At 43.6% G+C, this 20,744-nt stretch overlaps 1 protein-coding gene across 1 annotated transcript in view; it reads left to right on the top strand.

Annotated features, from left to right (window-relative positions):
* The first annotated feature begins 2,038 nt into the window (after positions 1 to 2,038).
* The window catches only part of LOC140916135 (interferon-induced protein 44-like), a 30,085-nt gene continuing 11,379 nt past the window's right edge, over positions 2,039 to 20,744 (top strand). Inside the window, exons 1-5 of the mRNA XM_073357261.2 lie at positions 2,039 to 2,123; positions 11,899 to 12,404; positions 12,487 to 12,538; positions 18,389 to 18,584; positions 18,825 to 18,977. Of these exons, the coding sequence (XP_073213362.2) occupies positions 11,909 to 12,404; positions 12,487 to 12,538; positions 18,389 to 18,584; positions 18,825 to 18,977 (897 nt within the window). The 5' untranslated portion in view covers positions 2,039 to 2,123; positions 11,899 to 11,908. The remainder of the gene's footprint in view (positions 2,124 to 11,898; positions 12,405 to 12,486; positions 12,539 to 18,388; positions 18,585 to 18,824; positions 18,978 to 20,744) is intronic.

The following is a 20,744-nucleotide window of genomic DNA, read 5'->3' as shown; positions in this document are numbered from 1 at the left end:
ATTTCTTAAATTGTCTTGTGCTCTTGCTGTCACTGATCTTAGCATTAAAGTTCCTGAATACAAGTGCAGAGAAGACCACACAACCATTTATAGCAAATATGGTAAAAATGTCTGACACTGATTGATCTGGTCACAATTGTTAAATCCACTGCCCAGGGGTCACGACCAGACGCTCCCCTCCTCCTCCATTTAAAACTATGTGAATTTTTGAAAAGACTTTTCCTGATTGCCTATGTGGATGAGCACACCTAGCAGGCCTCCATTGTTGTGTGCAACTGCCAGCTGACCATGCCAGTTACATGCTCCTGACACACTCCGGCATGTAGTATACAGGAGATATTGGATCTCCTCCGCCTGTGGGGAGATGCTGTGCAAGCATAGCTACGGACCATCTGTAGAAACATGGACATCTATTGCACAGGGGCTGCAGGGGAAGGGATATGACAGGGATCAGCAGCATTGTGGCACAACGATGGAGGATCTGTGGCAGGAATAACAGAAAGCCAAGAAGGCCACAATCAATCTGGTGCTGAACTTCAGAACGCTGCTTTTACAAAGAGCTGCATGCCGTACTTGGGGGAGAACCCCCTGCTACCCTGCACACCACTATGGATACCTCCAAGGAGCCTGAGTCTCAGGCCCCTGGCATGAACAGCGAGGGCAAGGAGGAGGAGGAGGAGGAGGACCATGTGAGAATTCCAGCTATGCCATGAAGCAGGACCTCTTCAAGATTCCACTGCAGTCCAGTCAGTCCCAACAGTCGAGCCTGGGCAAGCCTGACCCAGGGGAAGGAACCTTGGGTAAGTAAAAATTGCCTGAACCGATTCTCCCCCTCCTCCCTCACAACCAGTCTTCTCTCTCTCTTCCTGTGTCCAGGAAGTTAGCTGGCTCAGCTGAACAGCCTCCACCCTCCCATTTCCTCCTTCACTGCCTCTCTTGCCCCCTTGCATTCCATACCCCATCCTCAGAATCTGCTCCTCTTCAGTCATTCCTCTCTCTTTCTGCTCCTTTCCCACCCTCTTCTCCACTCTCTGCGTAGGAGAGAGAGAGCGAGTGGGAGGAGCAAGGGAGAGCGGGACAGGGAGAGTCAGGGAAACCCTGCCCCTGATGTGCATTGGCATTGTGGGAAATGGACAGGGGAAATGGGTGCTAGACTCTCTCCTGCCTGTGAGGCTCCTGTCTCATACAGTCCTTGCCAGAAGGGTATGGCTGTCCTGTGCTTGGCTTCTGGAGAAGCCAGGCCCCACCCAAGCCTTCCTGATCTTTTCTTTCACCTGAGAAAATAGTATTAAAAAGATGATGCTATTTCCAGTAGGCATTCAGCGTGGGTGTGAGGTGTCAATGGAATGGGCACTCCCAGGCTGCCCTGGGCAGAAATATGCTGCCTCTGACTGCCCCCGTGTTAGAGAAGGGTCTAGCTTTTAACTGCAAAGATCAAATGCATACCATGAAAGCAGCACCCCTAAACAATGAAGCTTTCAGACAAAATCCTGCCTCCTACCAAAGCCTTTCATTGCGTTTATAGAGAGCTAGGGTCTGATTCTCTACTGCCTGGCCCATTGACACCAAGGCAGTGCCAGGTGAGCTGGAACTATTTTTATTGAGGGCGTGCTGAGAGCCATTGAACCAAACTCTAAACCCTGCATATAATGGAAACTACTTCAGGCCAGGGGGTAGCAGCACCCCCACTTCCAGCACCTATGGTGAGCCGTGCTGCCATTCCGATTTGTACCCTACTTAGCACTTGCAGGGTAAACTCCGGGCACTCATAGCAAAGCTTCCAATGGAGCCAGGATTTCACCCACAAAACCTTCACTTTTAAACAATACTTTGCAATAACTCTTTATTTCGAAGTCTAACCCTTTCCTTTCCTTGTTATCACACCATGAGTGGCACTGGTTCTCACTGGAAGCTGGAGGTCACATCATCTTTCTTTTCTGGTTCAGTGAAGAGTCTCTGAGCTGGTCACTTGAAAGGGGCTGGCAGCCCCCGCCCGGGAGACAGGAGAAATCCAACACCATTGGCTGCTTTGGTCTTGGCGGCAAGGGTGGAGAGAACAAAGGCTTGACTTTCAGTTTCGTTTCTTCTCCGCACTGAGGCTTCCCAACAGGCGGGCTTGCACGGTAAGAGCCCATATCTTGGAGTATCTACACTCTGAACGCTTAAAATGCTAAGACGGATCGAGAGGGTTGGTTTTTACGTGCCGGGAGGCTGCGGTCGGAAAATTTCACTTTCTGTGATGCTAGGCTCTAACGTGTAGCTGGTGCCAGGAGCAGGAAGATGAAGCTTAAAGCTTCCCTTCCCCTTCCCCAAGCCTTTACACTTGCGTTGTAGCTTCGTTAAAGCAATTCTTGCGATCAAAACGCGAAGTTATGTCTTTCAGATCAGACCAGAGGATAGTTAAACCAGATATTGATCACTTTAGCCGGTGGAGTCCTGCATATCCCAGGCCAGGCTTCAGAAAGCCATTTATACGTTAACTGTGCTGAGCAAGGAGGAAGTGTGATTGAAGAGCCAGAATGAGAGAGTTGTGCCAGCTACCAATGAGGTGAAAATAACATCCATCCTATTCTGGATTCCCTTGTTCCATAACATCACCTCTGAGCTAAAAGCACTGTTTAAAAGAAATCTCCTTGTTTCACACTGAACATGTTAGCAAAGCCTCTGCTACAGAGACCTAGGGGAAGTTGGCATTCAGCAGCGATGGACAGCAGCACTGGCTGCTGAGTGCCAAATCCTGTCACTTTGTGATATAACCACAAGACAGGTAGTAAAATAGTCCCCCTACTATTCCTTCAACTAATACCCACAGAAGGGCAAAAATCTGCTCTTGAATGTGGATGCAGAGGTGTGAATATGGTAGTATATAAGATCAGGTTCAAGTTATACCTATATGCATGGTACAGTAATGTAACTCTTGTTTTATTCAGGGTAACATCAGCTTTGAAGCTTAGGTCGAAACTGGGCATTTGGGGCAACAATGTTAACCATGACAGGTTTCAGAGTAGCAGCCGTGTTAGTCTGTATTCACAAAAAGAAAAGGAGTACTTGTGGCACCTTAGAGACTAACCAATTTATTTGAGCATAAGCTTTCGTGAGCTACAGCTCACTTCATCGGATGCAAATAAATTCGTTAGTCTCTAAAGATGCCACAAGTCCTCCTTTTCTTTTTGTGAATACAGACTAACACGGCTGTTACTCTGAAACCTTAGGGTATGTCTACACTACGGAATAAGGTCGAATTTATAGAAGTCGGTTTTTTAGAAATCGGTTTTATATATTCGAGTGTGTGTGTCCCCACAGAAAATGCTCTAAGTGCATTACGTGCATTAACTCGGCGGAGCGCTTCCACAGTACCAAGGCTAGAGTCGACTTCTGGAGCGTTGCACTGTGGGTAGCTATCCCACAGTTCTCGCAGTCTCCGCTGCCCATTGGAATTCTGGGTTGAGATCCCAATGCCTGATGGGGCTAAAACATTGTCGCAGGTACATATCGTCAGGCCCCCGTTCCCTCCCTCCCTCCGTGAAAGCAAGGGCAGACAATCATTTCGCACCTTTTTTCCTGAGTTACCTGTGCAGACGCCATACCACGGCAAGCATGGAGCCCGCTCAGGTAACCGTCACCGTATGTCTCCAGGGTGCTGGCAGACGCGGTACGGCATTGCTACACAGTAGCAGCAACCCATTGCCTTCTGGCAGCAGACGGTGCAATACGACTGGTAGCCGTCATCATCGTGTCCGAGGTGCTCCTGGCCACGTTGGCTGGGAGCACCTGGGCAGACATGGGCGCAGGGACTAAATTTGGAGTGACTTGACCAGGTCATTCTCTTTAGTCCTGCATCAGTCCAATTGAACCGTCTTATGGTGAGCAGGCAGGCGATACGGATTGCTAGCAGTCGTACTGTACCATCTTCTGCCGGGCAGGCAAGAGATGAGGATGGCTAGCAGTCGTACTGTACCATCTTCTGCCGAGCAGCCATGAGATGTGGATGGCATGCAGTCCTTCTGCACCGTCTGCTGCCAGCCAAAGATGTAAAAGATAGATGGAGTGGATCAAAACAAGAAATAGACCAGATTTGTTTTGTACTCATTTGCTTCCCCCCCTCCCCTGTCTAGGGGACTCATTCCTCTAGGTTGCACTGTAGTCACTCACAGAGAAGGTGCAGTGAGGTAAATCTAGCCATGTATCAATCAGAGGCCAGGCTAACCTCCTTGTTCCAATAAGAAAAATAACTTAGGTGCACCATTTCTTATTGGAACCCTCCGTGAAGTCCTACCTGAAATACTCCTTGATGTAAAGCCACCCCCTTTGTTGATTTTAGCTCCCTGAAGCCAACCCTGTAAGCCGTTTCCTCAGTCGCCCCTCCCTGCGTCAGAGCAACGGCAAACAATCGTGCATCTGAGTTGAGAGTGCTGTCCAGAGCAGTCACAATGGAGCACTCTGATGGGGCCAAAACATTGTCGCGGGTGGTTCTGGGTACATATCGTCAGGCCCCCGTTCCCTCCCTCCCTCCGTGAAAGCAAGGGCAGACAATCATTTCGCGCCTTTTTTCCTGAGTTACCTGTGCAGACGCCATACCACGGCAAGCATGGAGCCGGCTCAGATAACCGTCACCGTATGTCTCCTGGGTGCTGGCAGACGCGGTACGGCATTGCTACACAGTAGCAGCAACCTCTTGCCTTGTGGCAGCAGATGGTACAGTACGACTGGTAGTCGTCCTCGTCGTGTCCGAGGTGCTCCTGGCCACGTCGGCTGGGAGCGCCTGGGCAGACATGGGCGCAGGGACTAAATTTGGAGTGACTTGACCAGGTCATTCTCTTTAGTCCTGCAGTCAGTCCTATTGAACCGTCTTATGGTGAGCGGGCAGGCGATACGGATTGCTAGCAGTCCTATTGCACCATCTTTTGCCGAGCAGCCAGGAGATGTGGATGGCATGCAGTCCTTCTGCACCATCTGCTGCCAGCCAAAGATGTAAAAGATAGATGGAGTGGGTCAAAACAAGAAATAGACCAGATTTGTTTTGTACTCATTTGCCTCCTCCCCCATCTAGGGGACTCATTCCTCTAGGTCACACTGCAGTCACTCACAGGGAAGGTGCAGCGAGGTAAATCTAGCCATGTATCAATCAGAGGCCAGACTAACCTCCTTGTTCCAATAAGAACAATAACTTAGGTGCACCATTTCTTATTGGAGCCCTCCGTGAAGTCCTGCCTGAAATACTCCTTGATGTAAAGCCACCCCCTTTGTTGATTTTAGCTCCCTGAAGCCAACTCTGTAAGCCATGTCGTCAGTCGCCCCTCCCTGTGTCAGAGCAACGGCAGACAATCGTTCCGCGCCTTTTTTCTGTGCGGACGCCATACCAAGGCAAGCATGGAGGCCGCTCAGCTCACTTTGGCAATTAGGAGCACATTAAACATCACACGCATTATCCAGCAGTATATGCAGCACCAGAACCTGGCAAAGCGATACCGGGCGAGGAGGCGACGTCAGCGCGGTCACGTGAGTGATCAGGACATGGACACAGATTTCTCTGAAAGCATGGGCCCTGCCAATGCATGCATCATGGTGCTAATGGGGCAGGTTCATGCTGTGGAACGCCGATTCTGGGCTCGGGAAACAAGCACAGACTGGTGGGACCGCATAGTGTTGCAGGTCTGGGACGATTCCCAGTGGCTGCGAAACTTTCGCATGCGTAAGGACACTTTCATGGAACTTTGTGACTTGCTTTCCCCTGCCCTGAGGCGCATGAATACCAAGATGAGAGCAGCCCTCACAGTTGAGAAGCGAGTGGCGATAGCCCTGTGGAAGCTTGCAACGCCAGACAGCTACCGGTCAGTTGGGAATCAATTTGGAGTGGGCAAATCTACTGTGGGGGCTGCTGTGATGCAAGTAGCCCACGCAATCAAAGATCTGCTGATATCAAGGGTAGTGACCCTGGGAAATGTGCAGGTCATAGTGGATGGCTTTGCTGCAATGGGATTCCCTAACTGTGGTGGGGCCATAGAGGGAACCCATATCCCTATCTTGGTACCGGAGCAGCAAGCCGCCGAGTACATAAACCTCAAGGGGTACTTTTCAATAGTGCTGCAAGCTCTGGTGGATCACAAGGGACGTTTCACCAACATCAACGTGGGATGGCCAGGAAAGGTCCATGACGCTCGCATCTTCAGGAACTCTGGTCTGTTTCAAAAGCTGCAGGAAGGGACTTTATTCCCAGACCAGAAAATAACTGTTGGGGATGTTGAAATGCCTATATGTATACCTGGGGACCCAGCCTACCCCTTAATGCCATGGCTCATGAAGCCGTACACAGGCAGCCTGGACAGTAGTCGGGAGCTGTTCAACTACAGGCTGAGCAAGTGCAGAATGGTGGTAGAGTGTGCATTTGGACGTTTAAAGGCGCGCTGGCGCAGTTTACTGACTCGCTTAGACCTCAGCGAAACCAATATTCCCACTGTTATTACTGCTTGCTGTGTGCTCCACAATATCTGTGAGAGTAAGGGGGAGACGTTTATGGCGGTGTGGGAGTCTGAGGCAAATCGCCTGGCTGCTGGTTACGCGCAGCCAGACACCAGGGCGGTTAGAAGAGCACAGGAGGGCGCGGTACGCATCAGAGAAGCTTTAAAAACCAGTTTCATGACTGGCCAGGCTACGGTGTAAAAGTTCTGTTTGTTTCTCCTTGATGAAACCCCCCGCCCCTTGGTTCACTCTACTTCCCTGTAAGCTAACCACCCTCCCCTCCTCCCTTCGATCACCGCTTGCAGAGGCAATAAAGTCATTGTTGCTTCACATTCATGCATTCTTTATTCATTCATCACACAAATAGGGAGATGACTACCAAGGTAGCCCAGGAGGGGTGGTGGAGGAGGGAAGGAAAATGCCACTTTACAACTTTAAAATTTATTGAATGACAGCCTTCTTTTTTTTGGGCAATCCTCTGTGGCGGAGTGGCTGGTTGGCCGGTGGCCCCCCCAACGCGTTCTTGGGCGTCTGGGTGTGGAGGCTATGGAACTTGGGGAGGAGGGCGGTTGGTTACAGAGGGGCTGCAGTGGCAGTCTGTGCTGCAGCTACCTTTGCTGCAGCTCAACCATACACTGGAGCATACTGGTTTGGTCCTCCAGCAGCCTCAGCATTGAATCCTGCCTCCTCTCATCATGCTGCTGTCACATTTGAGCTTCAGCCCTGTCTTCAGCCTGCCACTTACTCTCTTCAGCCCGCCACCTCTCCTCCCGGTCATTTTGTGCTTTCCTGCACTCTGACATTATTTGCCTCCACGCATTCGTCTGTGCTCTGTCAGTGCGGGAGGACAGCATGAGTTTGGAGAACATTTCATCTCGAGTGCGTTTTTTTTTCTTTCTAATCTTCACTAGCCTCTGGGAAGGAGAAGATCCTGTGATCATTGAAACACATGCAGCTGGTGGAGAAAAAAAAAGGGACAGTGGTATTTAAAAAGACACATTTTATAAAACAGTGGCTACAGTCTTTCAGGGTAAACCTTGCTGTTAACATTACATACATAGCACATGTGCTTTCGTTACAAGGTCGCATTTTGCCTCCCCCCACCGCATGGCTACCCCCTCAACCCTCCCCATGGCTAACAGCGGGGAACATTTCTGTTTAGCCACAGGCAAACAGCCCAGCAGGAACGGGCTCCTCTGAGTGTCCCCTGAAGAAAAGCACTCTATTTCAACCAGGTGACCATGAATTATATCTCACTTTCCTGAGGATAACACAGAGAGATAAAGAACGCATGTTGTTTGAACGCCAGCAAACATACACTGCAATGCTTTGTTGTACAATGATTCCCAAGTACGTGTTACTGGCCTGGAGTGGTAAAGTGTCCTACCATGAAGGACGCAATAAGGCTGCCCTCCCCAGAAACCTTTTGCAAAGGCTTTGGGAGTACATCCAGGAGAGCCGCGAATGCCAGGGCAAAGTAATCCTTTCACATGCTTGCTTTTAAACCATGTATTGTATTTTAAAAGGTACACTCACCAGAGGTCCCTTCTCCACCTGCTGGGTCCAGGAAGCAGCCTTGGGTGGGTTCAGGGGGTACTGGCTCCAGGTCCAGGGTGAGAAACAGTTCCTGGCTGTCGGGAAAACCGGTTTCTCCGCTTGCTTGCTGTGAGCTATCTACAACCTCATCATCATCATCTTCGTCCCCAAAACCTGCTTCCGTGTTGCCTCCATCTCCATTGAAGGAGTCAAACAACACGGCTGGGATAGTGGTGGCTGAACCCCCTAAAATGGCATGCAGCTCATCATAGAAGCGGCATGTTTGGGGCTCTGACCCGGAGCAGCCGTTCGCCTCTCTAATTTTCTGGTAGGCTTGCCTCAGCTACTTAAGTTTCATGCGGCACTGCTTCGGGTCCCTGTTATGGCCTCTGTCCTTCATGCCCTGGGAGATTTTGACAAAGGTTTTGGCATTTTGAAAACTGGAACGGAGTTCTGATAGCACGGATTCCTCTCCCCAAACAGCGATCAGATCCCGTACCTCCCGTTCGGTCCATGCTGGAGCTCTTTTGCGATTCTGGGACTCCATCATGGTCACCTCTGCTGATGAGCTCTGCATGGTCACCAGAAGCTTGCCACGCTGGCCAAACAGGAAATGAGATTCAAAAGTTTGCAGTTCTTTTCCTGTCTACCTGGCCAGTGCATCTGAGTTGAGAGTGCTGTCCAGAGCGGTCACAATGGAGCACTCTGGGATAGCTCCCGGAGGCCAATACCATTGAATTGTGTCCACAGTACCCCAAATTCGAGCTGGCAAGGCCGATTTAAGCGCTAATCCACTTGTCAGGGGTGGAGTAAGGAAATCGATTTTAAGAGCCCTTTAAGTCGAAATAAAGGGCTTCATCGTGTGGGTGGGTGCAGGTTTACATCGATTTAACGCTGCTAAATTCGACCTAAATTTCTAGTGTAGACCAGGGCTTAGAGACTAACAAATTTATTTGAGCATAAGCTTTCATGAGCTACAGCTCACTTCATCGGATAACCATAACACTCTAGCTCCACCTACAGGCTAGATAAAGAACTTTCAAGTAATTCTAACTCTAATAGTCTTTTCTAAACTAAATATTCCTAAGATTTTACTGGTAATAATTGAACCCTGGATCATCCTCTTCAGGGCAATATATTTAAATAGAGAGCAGAGAAATTGGCTTACCGTTGCAAGAGAAGTCATTCTTGATGTACCCCCCCCCCCCCCCCCACAGTCTTGCTGCACAACAAAGATTTCTTCTGGCAGAGGAGCAGTCAGTACGGAAAAAACAACAACCCCCCCATCCCTCTGGAAAATATTAAGAGAACTTAAAAAAGAACAATTGTTGGAGGTGTGTTAGCCTCTGTGTCAGTCCACAGAAACAGTACAGTGAAAGAAGAAATGAAACGTGGCAAGGTGAAAACACAAATAACATTGATGTGTTCGTTAATTCTTCCTACTTGCTACATTAGCTTCAGAATTATTAAACTAATCTTGTGTGGTTATGCAGACAATAAACCCTACACACTTTGCTCATACAAGTAGCTTTCAGGTTAGGATTTGCAGGACTGGCTCTGTGCTTTCAGCTGGTCATTAACTGGCCAGGATGCAAAATATATAGGAATGACAGAGGAGCTCATTGGTGGAGTAGTGTCACAGTAAAAATCTTAAATGAATCAAACTGTACCGTAGAATCTCTATGGACAGTAATTCCATCCTTGAAGATGGATGGAAGAGTGTAGCAGTATGAATATACTACCAGCCATCTGACTGGTATAGTAACAATGAGTGTGAAATATTCAGAGAAAGGCGACAAAGGCAGAAAATACATTGATAAGGGATTTTTTCAACTATCCTCCTATTGACTGGGTGTATGTTGCCTCAGGAAGGGCTGCAGAGGTAAAATTTCTAGGCACCATAAATGACTGCTTCATGGAGCAACTTGTCCTGGAACCCACAAGGGGAGAGGCAATTCTGGATTTAGTCCTAAGTGGGACACGGGATCTGGTCCAAGAGGTGAATGTAGCTGAACTAGTCATAGTGACCATAGTGTTAAACTTAACATCATTGGAGGGGGAAGATGCCAAGGACACCCACCACAATAGCCTTTAACTTCAAAAAGGGGAACCACAAAAATGATGAAGCTAGTTAAATGGAAATTTAAAGAAACAGCCACAAGGGTGAATTGCCTTCAAATTGCCTGGAGACTATTTAAAAACAGCATAATAGAGGCTCAAACGGAATGTGCACCCCAAATTACAAAAAAAGGAAAAGAAAAGCAGCAAAGGTCCACTGTGACTAAACAGCAGAGTAAAAGGAGTGGTGAGAGGCAAAAAGGCATCCTTTAGAAATTGGAAGTCAAATTCCAGTGAGGAAAATAGAAAGGAGGATAAACTTTGGCAGGTCAAGTAGAAATACAATAAAGCAGGCCAAGAAAGAAATTGAAGAACAACTAGTGTAGACATAAAAACCAGCAGGATTTTTTTAATACACCAGAAATACTTGAAAACTGTTATCATGTCCCCTCTCAGTCTTCTCTTTTCCAGACTAAACAAACCCAATTTTTTCAATCTTCCCTCAGAGGTCATGTTTTCTAGACCTTTAATCATTTTGAATACTGTGTGCAGTTATGGTCACCCCATCTCTAAAAAGATATAACAGTATTGGAAAAGGTGCAGAGAAGGACAACAAAAATGATTAGGGGTGTGGAACAACTTTCATACTGTTTGATTTAGAAAAGAGATGACTAAGGGGGGGTATGATAGAGTTCTATAAAATCATGAATGGTATGGAAAAAGTGACTAGGAAAGTGTTATTTACCCCTTCATATAACACAAGAACTAGGGGGTCACCTAATGAAATTAATAGGCAGCATTTTTAAAACAAACAGAAAGTACTTCTTCACACAGTGCAGCGTCAACCTGTGGAACTTGTTGCCAGAAGATGTTGTGAAGGCCAAAAATATAACTGGATTCAAAAAAGAATTAAGTAAGTTCATGGAGATAGGTCCATCAATGATTATTATCGAAGATGATCAGGGATGCAAACCTATGCTCTGGGTGTCCCTAAAGCCTCAAGTGTCAGAAGCTGGGACTGGACAATAGGGGATGGATCACTCAAAATTGCCCTGTTCTATTCATTTCCTCTGAAGTATCTGGCACTGATTACTATCAGAAGACAGGATACCGGGTTAGATGGACTATTAGTCTTACCCGGTATGCCAGGCTTTTGTTATTGGAAATTGAAAAATATTCACTTCATAAACTGGGAATTATATTTTTGAGACAGTGAATATGTATTTTCTCTCATTTACACCACCATAAATCAGTGAAGTCTGTGGAGTTATCCAGTCTAAGGAAGATGAGCATCAGGTCACAGTTTGAAAGGTTTCACCATTTAGATAAAATGGGCCTGATTTGCATTGAAGTCAATAGGAGTTTTGCCTGAGTAAAGGCAACAAAATTGGGCTATACATTTTAAGAATATTTTGTCTCCATTCAGGCAGAAAAGGTATTTTGCTGTGAAGTCCATGAAGCTATGCTGATTTATACTAGCTGACCCTCTCTGCTTCATTTCCCCCATCTGTTAATGGGGATAAAAATATCTTTCTCCCACTATTTGTCTGTCTTGTTTATTTTGACGGTAGGCTTTTTGGGTTAGGGACTGTCTCTAACTATGTGTTTGGATAGTGCCTAACGCAGTGTGAGGCACAACACACATGCCCTCAGTTGGAAAGTCAAGATACTCATGGAATAAAGCTGCTAATGATGATGATAATAATGATTTACTAAAACGCCACTTTATTCCATGGGGAACAAAGACCTTCACTACTGTCTTCCATCTTTGGTGAGATGAGTTAAAAATGATAGATTTTTCTTATTGTTATACTTGTATTTGTAACATCTTTTCTGTCTTTTTAGAGTAAGAAGAATGGCTGGTGTCAAATCTAGATTAACACAAGATGAAGTAAAGCAACTGCAAGATTTGTTGGGAGGCAGACAATTCTCTCTTCTCTATAAAGCAAGCGTCCATGGTTACAATGCTTCTATATTTCATGCCAAGTGTGATGCACAAGGGCCAACCGTAGCAATAGCATATAATGGAAGTGGTTATATTTTTGGAGGCTTTACACGTCAGAGCTATGTTTCATCTGGAGGGTACATAAATGATGAGAAGGCTTTTCTCTTTAGATTAAAAGGCAAAGAGGGTGTGCTCAGCCCACTAAAAATTCCTGTTAAAACTGCATCAGGTGCTATATATGACTATAGTGCCAGTGGCCCTAATTTTGGCGGTGGAGCACTACATTTGTTGAACCAAAATACAGCAGCAGCAGCAACAAGTTCTAACAACAACTACACATTCAATGTTGCTGACCTGCATGGAAATGATCTAGGCCTTATGGAATGTGAGGTGTATCGAGTTGAAGGTAAGTTGATACCAAAAGAGAAAATGTTTACTGAGGAAATTATAGCTTCGTACTCTTAATGTTATATGTTCCTTTCCCCTAGATATTAGCAGTTTCCTGGAATCTCCATGGAGAAAAATTACCTGGACAACTGAGTAAGTTAACTGTTGTAATATATCACTATCATGATCTGTGGCCACCAAATACTGTGGTGATGTGAGTTACTTTAGGAATTAACTAGATGGTGCTAGAGTAGACAGACATGTGTTGCTGAGTTGCTTATCCGTGTTTCTTAGGTACTAATATGGCACCTATGACCATAGTATCTGAGCACCTCACAATCTGGGGATAAGTACAAAATGATGATTTCAGAACAGATCAAATATAAATGAGTAATTAATGTCTGAACCAAAATAAACTTCATGAAAAGCTATGTTTATTTTAGCCACACTGAGTCTGCTATAGCAGAGACTTAAAGTGACATTCCGGAGGATTACAGACCATGATTAAGCAGCTAGTTACTTATCTGGGCAATTCCCAGAGTGGCATAGGTACAGTGTGGCAAACTGTGTATTTGATACTTTTAGAAAACACTGTGCATCTCCCCATAGAATTATAGTAATATGGGGCTGGAGGGGATCTCAAGAAGTCACCTAGTCTAGCTCCCTGCACTGAGGCAGGACTAAATATACCTAGATCATCCCTGACAGGTGTTTATCTACCCTGTGCTTAAAAACGTCCAGTGATGGGGATTGTATAACCTCCCTGGGAAGCCTATTCCAGAGTTTAACTGTCCTTATACTTAGAAAGGTTTTCCGAATATCCTAACCTAAATCTCCCTTGCTGCAGATTAAGCCCATTACTTATTGTCCTGCGTTCAGTGGACATGGAGAACAATTGATCACCCTCCTCCTTATAACAGCCCTTTACGTATTTGAAGACTCTTATCTTAAAGTCCTCCCTCAGTCTTGTTTTCTGAAGTCTAAATATGTCCAGTATTTTTAGCTTTTTCTTATAGATCAGGTTTTCTAAACTTTTCATCATTTTTGTGGCTCTCCTCTGGACTCTTTCCAATTTGTCCACATCTTTCTTAAATTGTAGTGCCCAGAATTGGACACAGTACTCCAGCTGGAGTCTCATCAGTGCTGGGCAGATCGGAACATTTCCCTTCTGTGCCTTACATTTGTTACTCCTGTTACCAGCCTCCAGAATGATATTAGCTGTTTTTGCAACTACATCACATTGTTGACTCGTATTCAATTTGTGAGCCACAATAACCTGCAGATCCTTTTCAGCATTACTACTGCCTAGCCAGTTACTCCCCACTTCCATTGTAGCTGCACATTTGAATTTTCCTTCCTAATTTTAGTACTATGCCCTTGTCTTTATTGAATTGCATTTTGTTAATTTCAGACCAGTTCTCCAATTTGTCAAGCTAATTTGAATTCTAACCTTGTCCTCCAAAGTGCTTATAATCCCTCCCATCTTGGTGTCATCCACATATTTTATAAATGTATTCTCCACTTCATTATTCAAGTCATAAATGAAAATATGGAATACTTCCGGACCCAGGACCAATCCATGTGGAACCCCACTGGATGTGTCCACTCAGTATGATGGCAAACCTTGATAACTGCTCTTTAAATATAATTCTTTGTCACAGAATCCACAGGTCTGGTGCTCTCGCACAGCTCTAGAACAGTCCCCGAGAAGACCCCTTCACTGTGTTATCCCCCTTTGGGTTACATTCTGTCAGTGGGGTAAGCCCCATGGATTCTCTGCCTCCTGGGACCGAACCTCTGAGCCCTCAGCACCCCTGCTTAACTCTGTGAGCTCCCCTCAGAGAGTCCATTTGAATTGGACACCTGGGGAAGGCTTGCACACCCAAAGGGAGCAATGCACCCCTAATTTCCTTAATCTGGAGTCAGGTTTCAGAGTGGTAGCCGTGTTAGTCTGTATCAGCAAAAACAACGAGGAGTCCTTGTGGTACCGTAGAGACTAACAAATTTATTTGGGCATAAGCTTTCATGGGCTAGAACCCACTTCATCAGATGCATGGAGTGGAAAATACCGTAGCAGGTATATTTAGTCTTGTTAGACCAACCGCCCACCTGGTAAGGCAACTCCCATCTTTTCATGTACTATGTATAAATATACCTGCTTCTGTATTTTTCACTCCATGCATCTGATGAAGTGGGTTCTAGTCCACGAAAGCGTATGCCCAAATAAATTTGTTAGTCGCTAAGGTGCCACAAGGACTCCTCGTTGTTTTAATCTGAAGTGAATCTCAGACAGCATTGTAAAAATCAGAAAGGTTTATTAGATATCTGGAACACAGCGTAGAAAGTCCTTGGTTAACAGAGAGAGTAACAGAATATTCCATCTCGGTCAGTCCTGAGCCCCAAGCTCTCTCTGACACCCCTTGAGTCCTAGTCCAGAAGAGTGTGTCTTGCTTCTAGCAGCCCACACTTATACAATCCTTCCTTCCCTTTGTTATTCTTCCTGGGCAAACCTCTCAACACCTGGCTAGCCACCTTTTTCTTTTTTCTCCAGCTGGTCAAAAGTGGCTGGCTTTCTGCAGAGGGGCTTGGCAGTCCCATGTCATTAGTTGCCTGGCATCAAATACCTGGGCAATCGGAGCGGCCATTGTCTTCTGAGACTTTGCATGGGTATGGGGCCCAGGCCCCAGATAGCCAGGCGAAAGTCATACCTGTATCGCTACAAAAACTAAACCATGTTTTCCCACCAGCTAGTTAATCATACAGTACATAGGGGAAACTGAGGCACACACAATATTTATCCAAAATATTATGAAAAATTCCCACTTCATCACACTCTTTTAACCAGTGTTGCACCCACCTTATATAATTTCATCTAGACCACATTTCTGTAATTTGCTTATGAGAATGTCATGTAGTGTCAAAAGCCTTACTAAAATCAAGATATATCATGTCTACAGATTTTCTTCTGATCCACTATGCCAGTAACCCTGTCAAAGAAGGAGATTATGTTAGGCGGCATGATTTGTTCTTCATAAATTCATGTTGGCTATTCTTTATCGCCCTCTTATCCTCTAGAATGATGTTTACAAATTGATGTACAATAATTTGTTCCAGTATCTTTCCAAGTATTGAAATTAGGCTGACTGTAACTCCCCAGGTCCTCTTTGTTCTTCTTTTTAAAGATAAACAGTATGTTTGCTCTTTTCCAGCCCTCTGGGACATCACCTACCCTCCATGAGTTCTGAAAGATAATTGCTAACGGTTCTGAGATTGCTTCACCTAGTTCCTTATGTACCCTAGGGTGAATTTCATCAGTCTTCGAAAATTTGAATACATCTAACTTACTCTTTAACCTTTTCTTTCCCTTTCCCCTTGTTCATATTAATTGTGTTAAGTATCTGGTCACAATTTATCTTTTTAGTGAAGACTGAAGCAAAATAGGCATTAAACACATCTTGACGTCAACTGTTATTAGCTCTCCTTCCCCACCTACCAAGTAGTGTATCTACATGTTCCCTTGTCTTTCTCTTGCTCCCTAATATATTTATAGAGCCTCTTCTTATTGCCTTTTATGCAGGTGGATTGAGCTAAATCACCAAGTGGAAAGTCATTATTTTCTGAAGAAAGGTGCATTCTCATTGGCTGATATAACCAATAAAACATGTTGATTTACAACTAAATAGAACCTTTACACTGAATTTGGTTCTTTTTTTGCTACCTAGGAAGGTACACTATAATTATATGTGTCTATTAAACAACTATATAGCTTAATATTTTCAGATTCTTATTAATGGTACATTTTTAGTTTGTCAGAAAATAGTGAATGATATTTTGCTTAATTGCTACTCTTGTGCCATATTTATAAAGTTTGACCTCAAAAGTTAAATGTTTTTCCCCTGATACTTTCTTTATTTTGAAAAGCAGCCTTTAACTCAAAGTTTTTGATGGAGGCTCATGGTTTCAGCACACTAATTCTTTAATTTAAATATTTCAAGAAATTATAATACATTTTGGCCTTAACATTTTTTGTATTAAATTCAGATTTTATTTTAACAGGTTTATTTATAAAAAGAAAACTTATTATAATTTAAATCATATTTAAAAATCTTCTTTTAAAATCCACCCATTTTAGGTGTAACTCATTTGGTACCTTAGCCTTTCTGATTTTGTCCCTACCTGCTTATGCTATTCTTCTGTTCTCATCCTTAGCAATTTGCCACGTTTCCACTTTTTGTACAGTTCTTTTTTGATTCTTCATGTCATATTGGCCTCTTACTATTCTTGCTGCCTTTCCTTCACATCTGGATAGTTTTGTGCTATGCATTTATTTTGTCTCTCTGAAAAACTGCCACCGCTTCTGAACATCCTTTTTCCTTACATTTTCTTCCCATGGGACCTTACCTACCAGTTCTCTGAGTTTGAGGTCCACTGTTCTCATTCTGCTGTTCTCACTCCTTCCTTTCCTTAGAATCATGAAATCTGTCATTTCATGATCACTTTCACCCAAATTGCCTTCTACCTTCAGATTTGCAACCAATTACTCCCTGTTATTCTGAATCAAATCTAAATGGTTGCTTCCTGCTTACTTCCTTCACCATCTGAAACAACACATAGTCTCCAACACATTCAGAGAACTTATTAGACATTTCGTGCTTTGCTGTCTTACTTTTTCAACAGGTATCTGGGTAGTTAAAGCATCTTCCATGAAAAAATATTTTGCTTCCGCTAAGCATGTATGGTGTACAAAGTTAGCTGTAGAGGATCTTTTGTCAAAGATGCCATGTGTCAACAGTGGAAAAAGACATTTCTATAAAGCATGCCACTGTCCTCACTTCAAAAATCAGGAACATGAAGTCACTGTGCCTGATGTTATCACCATGAGTGTAGAGAATTACTGTTCACCTCATCCTATTCAGAAACTCCTTTGCTATGTTGACAGCTGCACTCCTGGACAACAGTTGCACTCCAATGAACACATACTAGACATTGGTTCAGATGTGTCAGTTCTGCCTGATTTTGCTTATTTGCTATATTTTCACAGTGCACAGCTTACAAGACCTAAGCTGCATTTGGTGGTTTACGGTACCTGAAGTTGGTTACCTGAATACATGTGTAATGCATGACAACTTGTATGCTCTATATACATATGTTGTGAAAACTGATTCGTCCTACCCTCTTAATAACTTTTAGTCTACTTCTAAGCCTGTTTGAATGAATGAATGTAACTTTGCTGCATTACCGGTGACAGAGTCAGCACATTGCAACAAAGATTTTATTCCCCTGTGACATGTCAGAGCAACTCTTTTAGGCAGCATTGATTGAATACATTTTCAAAAGTTTCAGAGTTGACCACTGATTTGGGGTACCCAGGTTGAGACATTGTAGGCCAGATTTGTATGCTGAGCACCTGAATCTCCCACTGGCTTCAGGAGGAACTATAGGTACTCAGCACTTTCTGAAAATCAGGCCATAGGGTATTTTAAATTGGGCACTCAAAATTAGAGGATATCATAGTTAAAGATCCATTCCATGTCCAAACCATGTCAAAGTGGTTTGACTTTGTGTGAAGGTCATTATCTCAGAGAGATCTGGCTGTTCTTCAGTTGCTCGTTACATTCAAAAGCACCACTGTCTGCTCTTTGGCCATGTTCCCAGGATGCTCTCAAACTCTCTATTGACACCTACGGGGTGGGGGTGGGGTGCATGTTTTGACTGTACCTGGTGCGGCTGTGGGGCCACCCCTCAGATTTGTGGATTTGCAGGATTGAGCCAGATCTAGGAACTTAACAACATGATGCCTGGTGTGACGCCATTAGCTGTGGTCACTCTGGCTGGTGCAACAGTCCTGAGTAGACTGTGTTTGATGATAGTTAAAGATGGAGTATATGGGAGTGGGATAGGAATATTTGCAGTGTCCTGAATTCACTGTGCCTATATGCAGTGCAAAACATGTGCGTGATCTCATGGGTGTTTAACACTATGCAAATCTTTTTGTCTTAACAGGGAAAGAGGGAAAATAATGGAGGAAATCAGATCTTACAAACCTTATTTAAATTCAGTGCCACGGATTCGGATTTTGGTTCTTGGTCCAATTGGAGCTGGGAAGTCCAGTTTTTTCAACTCTGTGAATTCTGTTTTCCGAGGTTATGTGACAAGCCAAGCCATAGCAGGATCTGATAATACTAGCGTGACAACACAGGTAAATATTTGCTTCTAATTAATAAACATCCAAACTAAAGCACAGTCTCTTAGTTAAAAATCAACATTTTTTCCCCACTAATTGGAAAACCCAAAGATAGTCCATGATTACCCCCACTGAATTCCATGCATGTACTTGTGAGAAGAAAGGTATTACTCAATATGGATAAGAGAGAATCTGGCACTAAATATGATTTTTTAGGTATGTATTTCGATATGTTACTTTTTTTTGCCCCAATAGTACAGGACTTACCCAGTTAAAGATGGAAGAGATGGCAAACCTCTGCCTATTATCTTCTGTGACACAATGGGAATAGAAGAAAAATCAGGAGCAGGTCTGGAAATTGATGAAGTGTCCAGCATAATAAAAGGCCATGTTCCTGATAGGTACCAGGTAGGATTTCTACAATTCTATGCAGTTCAAGTGATATTCTTTAATGTTTTTTTAGATGTACAAATATTATATCTTAAATTTAATTACTGTGGAACAAAATATCTACTCAGTGCTCAGTACATTCTTGCATATGTGGTACTGTATAGTAAAAGCTTATGAATGGTGATCATAGGTAAAGTGTATTTGAAAAGGAATAAACTATGGGAAGTTTGTGTTTAGGCCCGATTCTCCACTGTCCAGAACTTTGTGTAGTATTTTACAGTCATGTGAAGTTGATTTAAATCGCTGTCCACCCTTCTGCCTGGGTAGCGTTTGGCACCTACTTTGTTCAGGTACAAGCCAAGGGAGAATCAGGCTCCAGGTATATAAAGATTGGAGCTGGTTGAAATATTTTAGACAAAAATGTTTTAAATAGAAAGATAGACTTTAATGCCCCTACCCCAAATTTCTGTTATCTCTTGAAATTCTTTTAGTTTTTCAGGAAATATTTTGAAAGTTTTTTAGCAAAAATGTAATCATTCCATTATTGAAATGATTCTCTAAATTTTTTTTTTTAACTGGAAACCTGTTTTTCAGGAAATGAGCAATTTTTAATTATTTTTTTGTGTGAAAAATGAAGAATGGGTTAGTTTGGTAAAGCAGAAACAACTTTGAAATTTTGAATTTTTAGAAAACATTGTTTTAAAACATTGTAAAGAGCAGCTTCCACTAAATTCAAGCTTAGTACAGTGCCTTCTTACCTGGCCTTTTGTCTTGGCAGAGAGCTGCTGCCTATAGACGATTTCAAATTTTAACTGTTGTAATATGCAAGAGATGTAGACTTTTATTCTCCATTCCAGATCAGCTGAGCTTGTTACAGGAGCAAAGATGGTTGTATGACTCTCATCATTGTAGTATCTTGGCTCCTCACAAACCTTAACTTAATCCTCATAACAACCCAGCGAGGTATAAAGTGTTATTAACCTAATATTAAAGATATGAAACTGAGGAATAGTGATTAATTATCTTGGTGAAAGTTATATTGGAAGCGAGATCTCCTGAGTCGCAGTTTTATGCCTTAACCACAAGACCAATCTTTCCATGATTTATTTGGTCCCACTTTATATTAAAATTCCATCTATAAATGGTTTACAAAGAAGTAATAAATGAAGAATGTTAAAAGCACATTACAGTACTGAGCAGCATGTGTATAGATGGTTATAAGCACATCAGTAGATGTATAAGCCATAGTTATGGGTAAATTTTTGATGGACTCGACAACAATCGATTAACCATTGATTAAAACATCTGTTAATAATTTATTAATGCTTTATAGATGGAACCTTAATAAAAAGTGTGATCAAAAACTCTATAGTAGGGATAGTCAATGGTGTGTGTGTGTATGTATGGGTGTGTGTACACACACACACGGAATATCTCGTGAATCCTCTTTATTTTCAAGAGATTCCTTTTGGTTTCATTATTACTTTGCCACAAGGGATATAAATTCAGAGGAACTCTGTTGACTCCAAAGGAGCGACTCTGGATTTACACACGTTTACAATAACAGAGATCAGAATCTGGCTCTCTATCTGGAAGAATGAGTATGAGACTGGGAATCAGGAAATCCTGATTTTTAATCCTGACTTGACCACTCCCTTTTTGAGTGTGGGTAAATCATTTCACATCTCTGCATATCAGTATTCCTCTCTGTAAAATGAGATAATAATACTTGTCTTTCTGCTCCAAAGGGGTATTGTGAGAATCAGTGTTTGTACAGCCCTTTGA

The sequence above is a fragment of the Lepidochelys kempii genome, chromosome 8 (assembly GCF_965140285.1).
Source record: "Lepidochelys kempii isolate rLepKem1 chromosome 8, rLepKem1.hap1, whole genome shotgun sequence".
Taxonomy (NCBI): domain Eukaryota; kingdom Metazoa; phylum Chordata; order Testudines; family Cheloniidae; genus Lepidochelys; species Lepidochelys kempii.
This window is presented reverse-complemented; position numbering and strand designations above follow the sequence as displayed.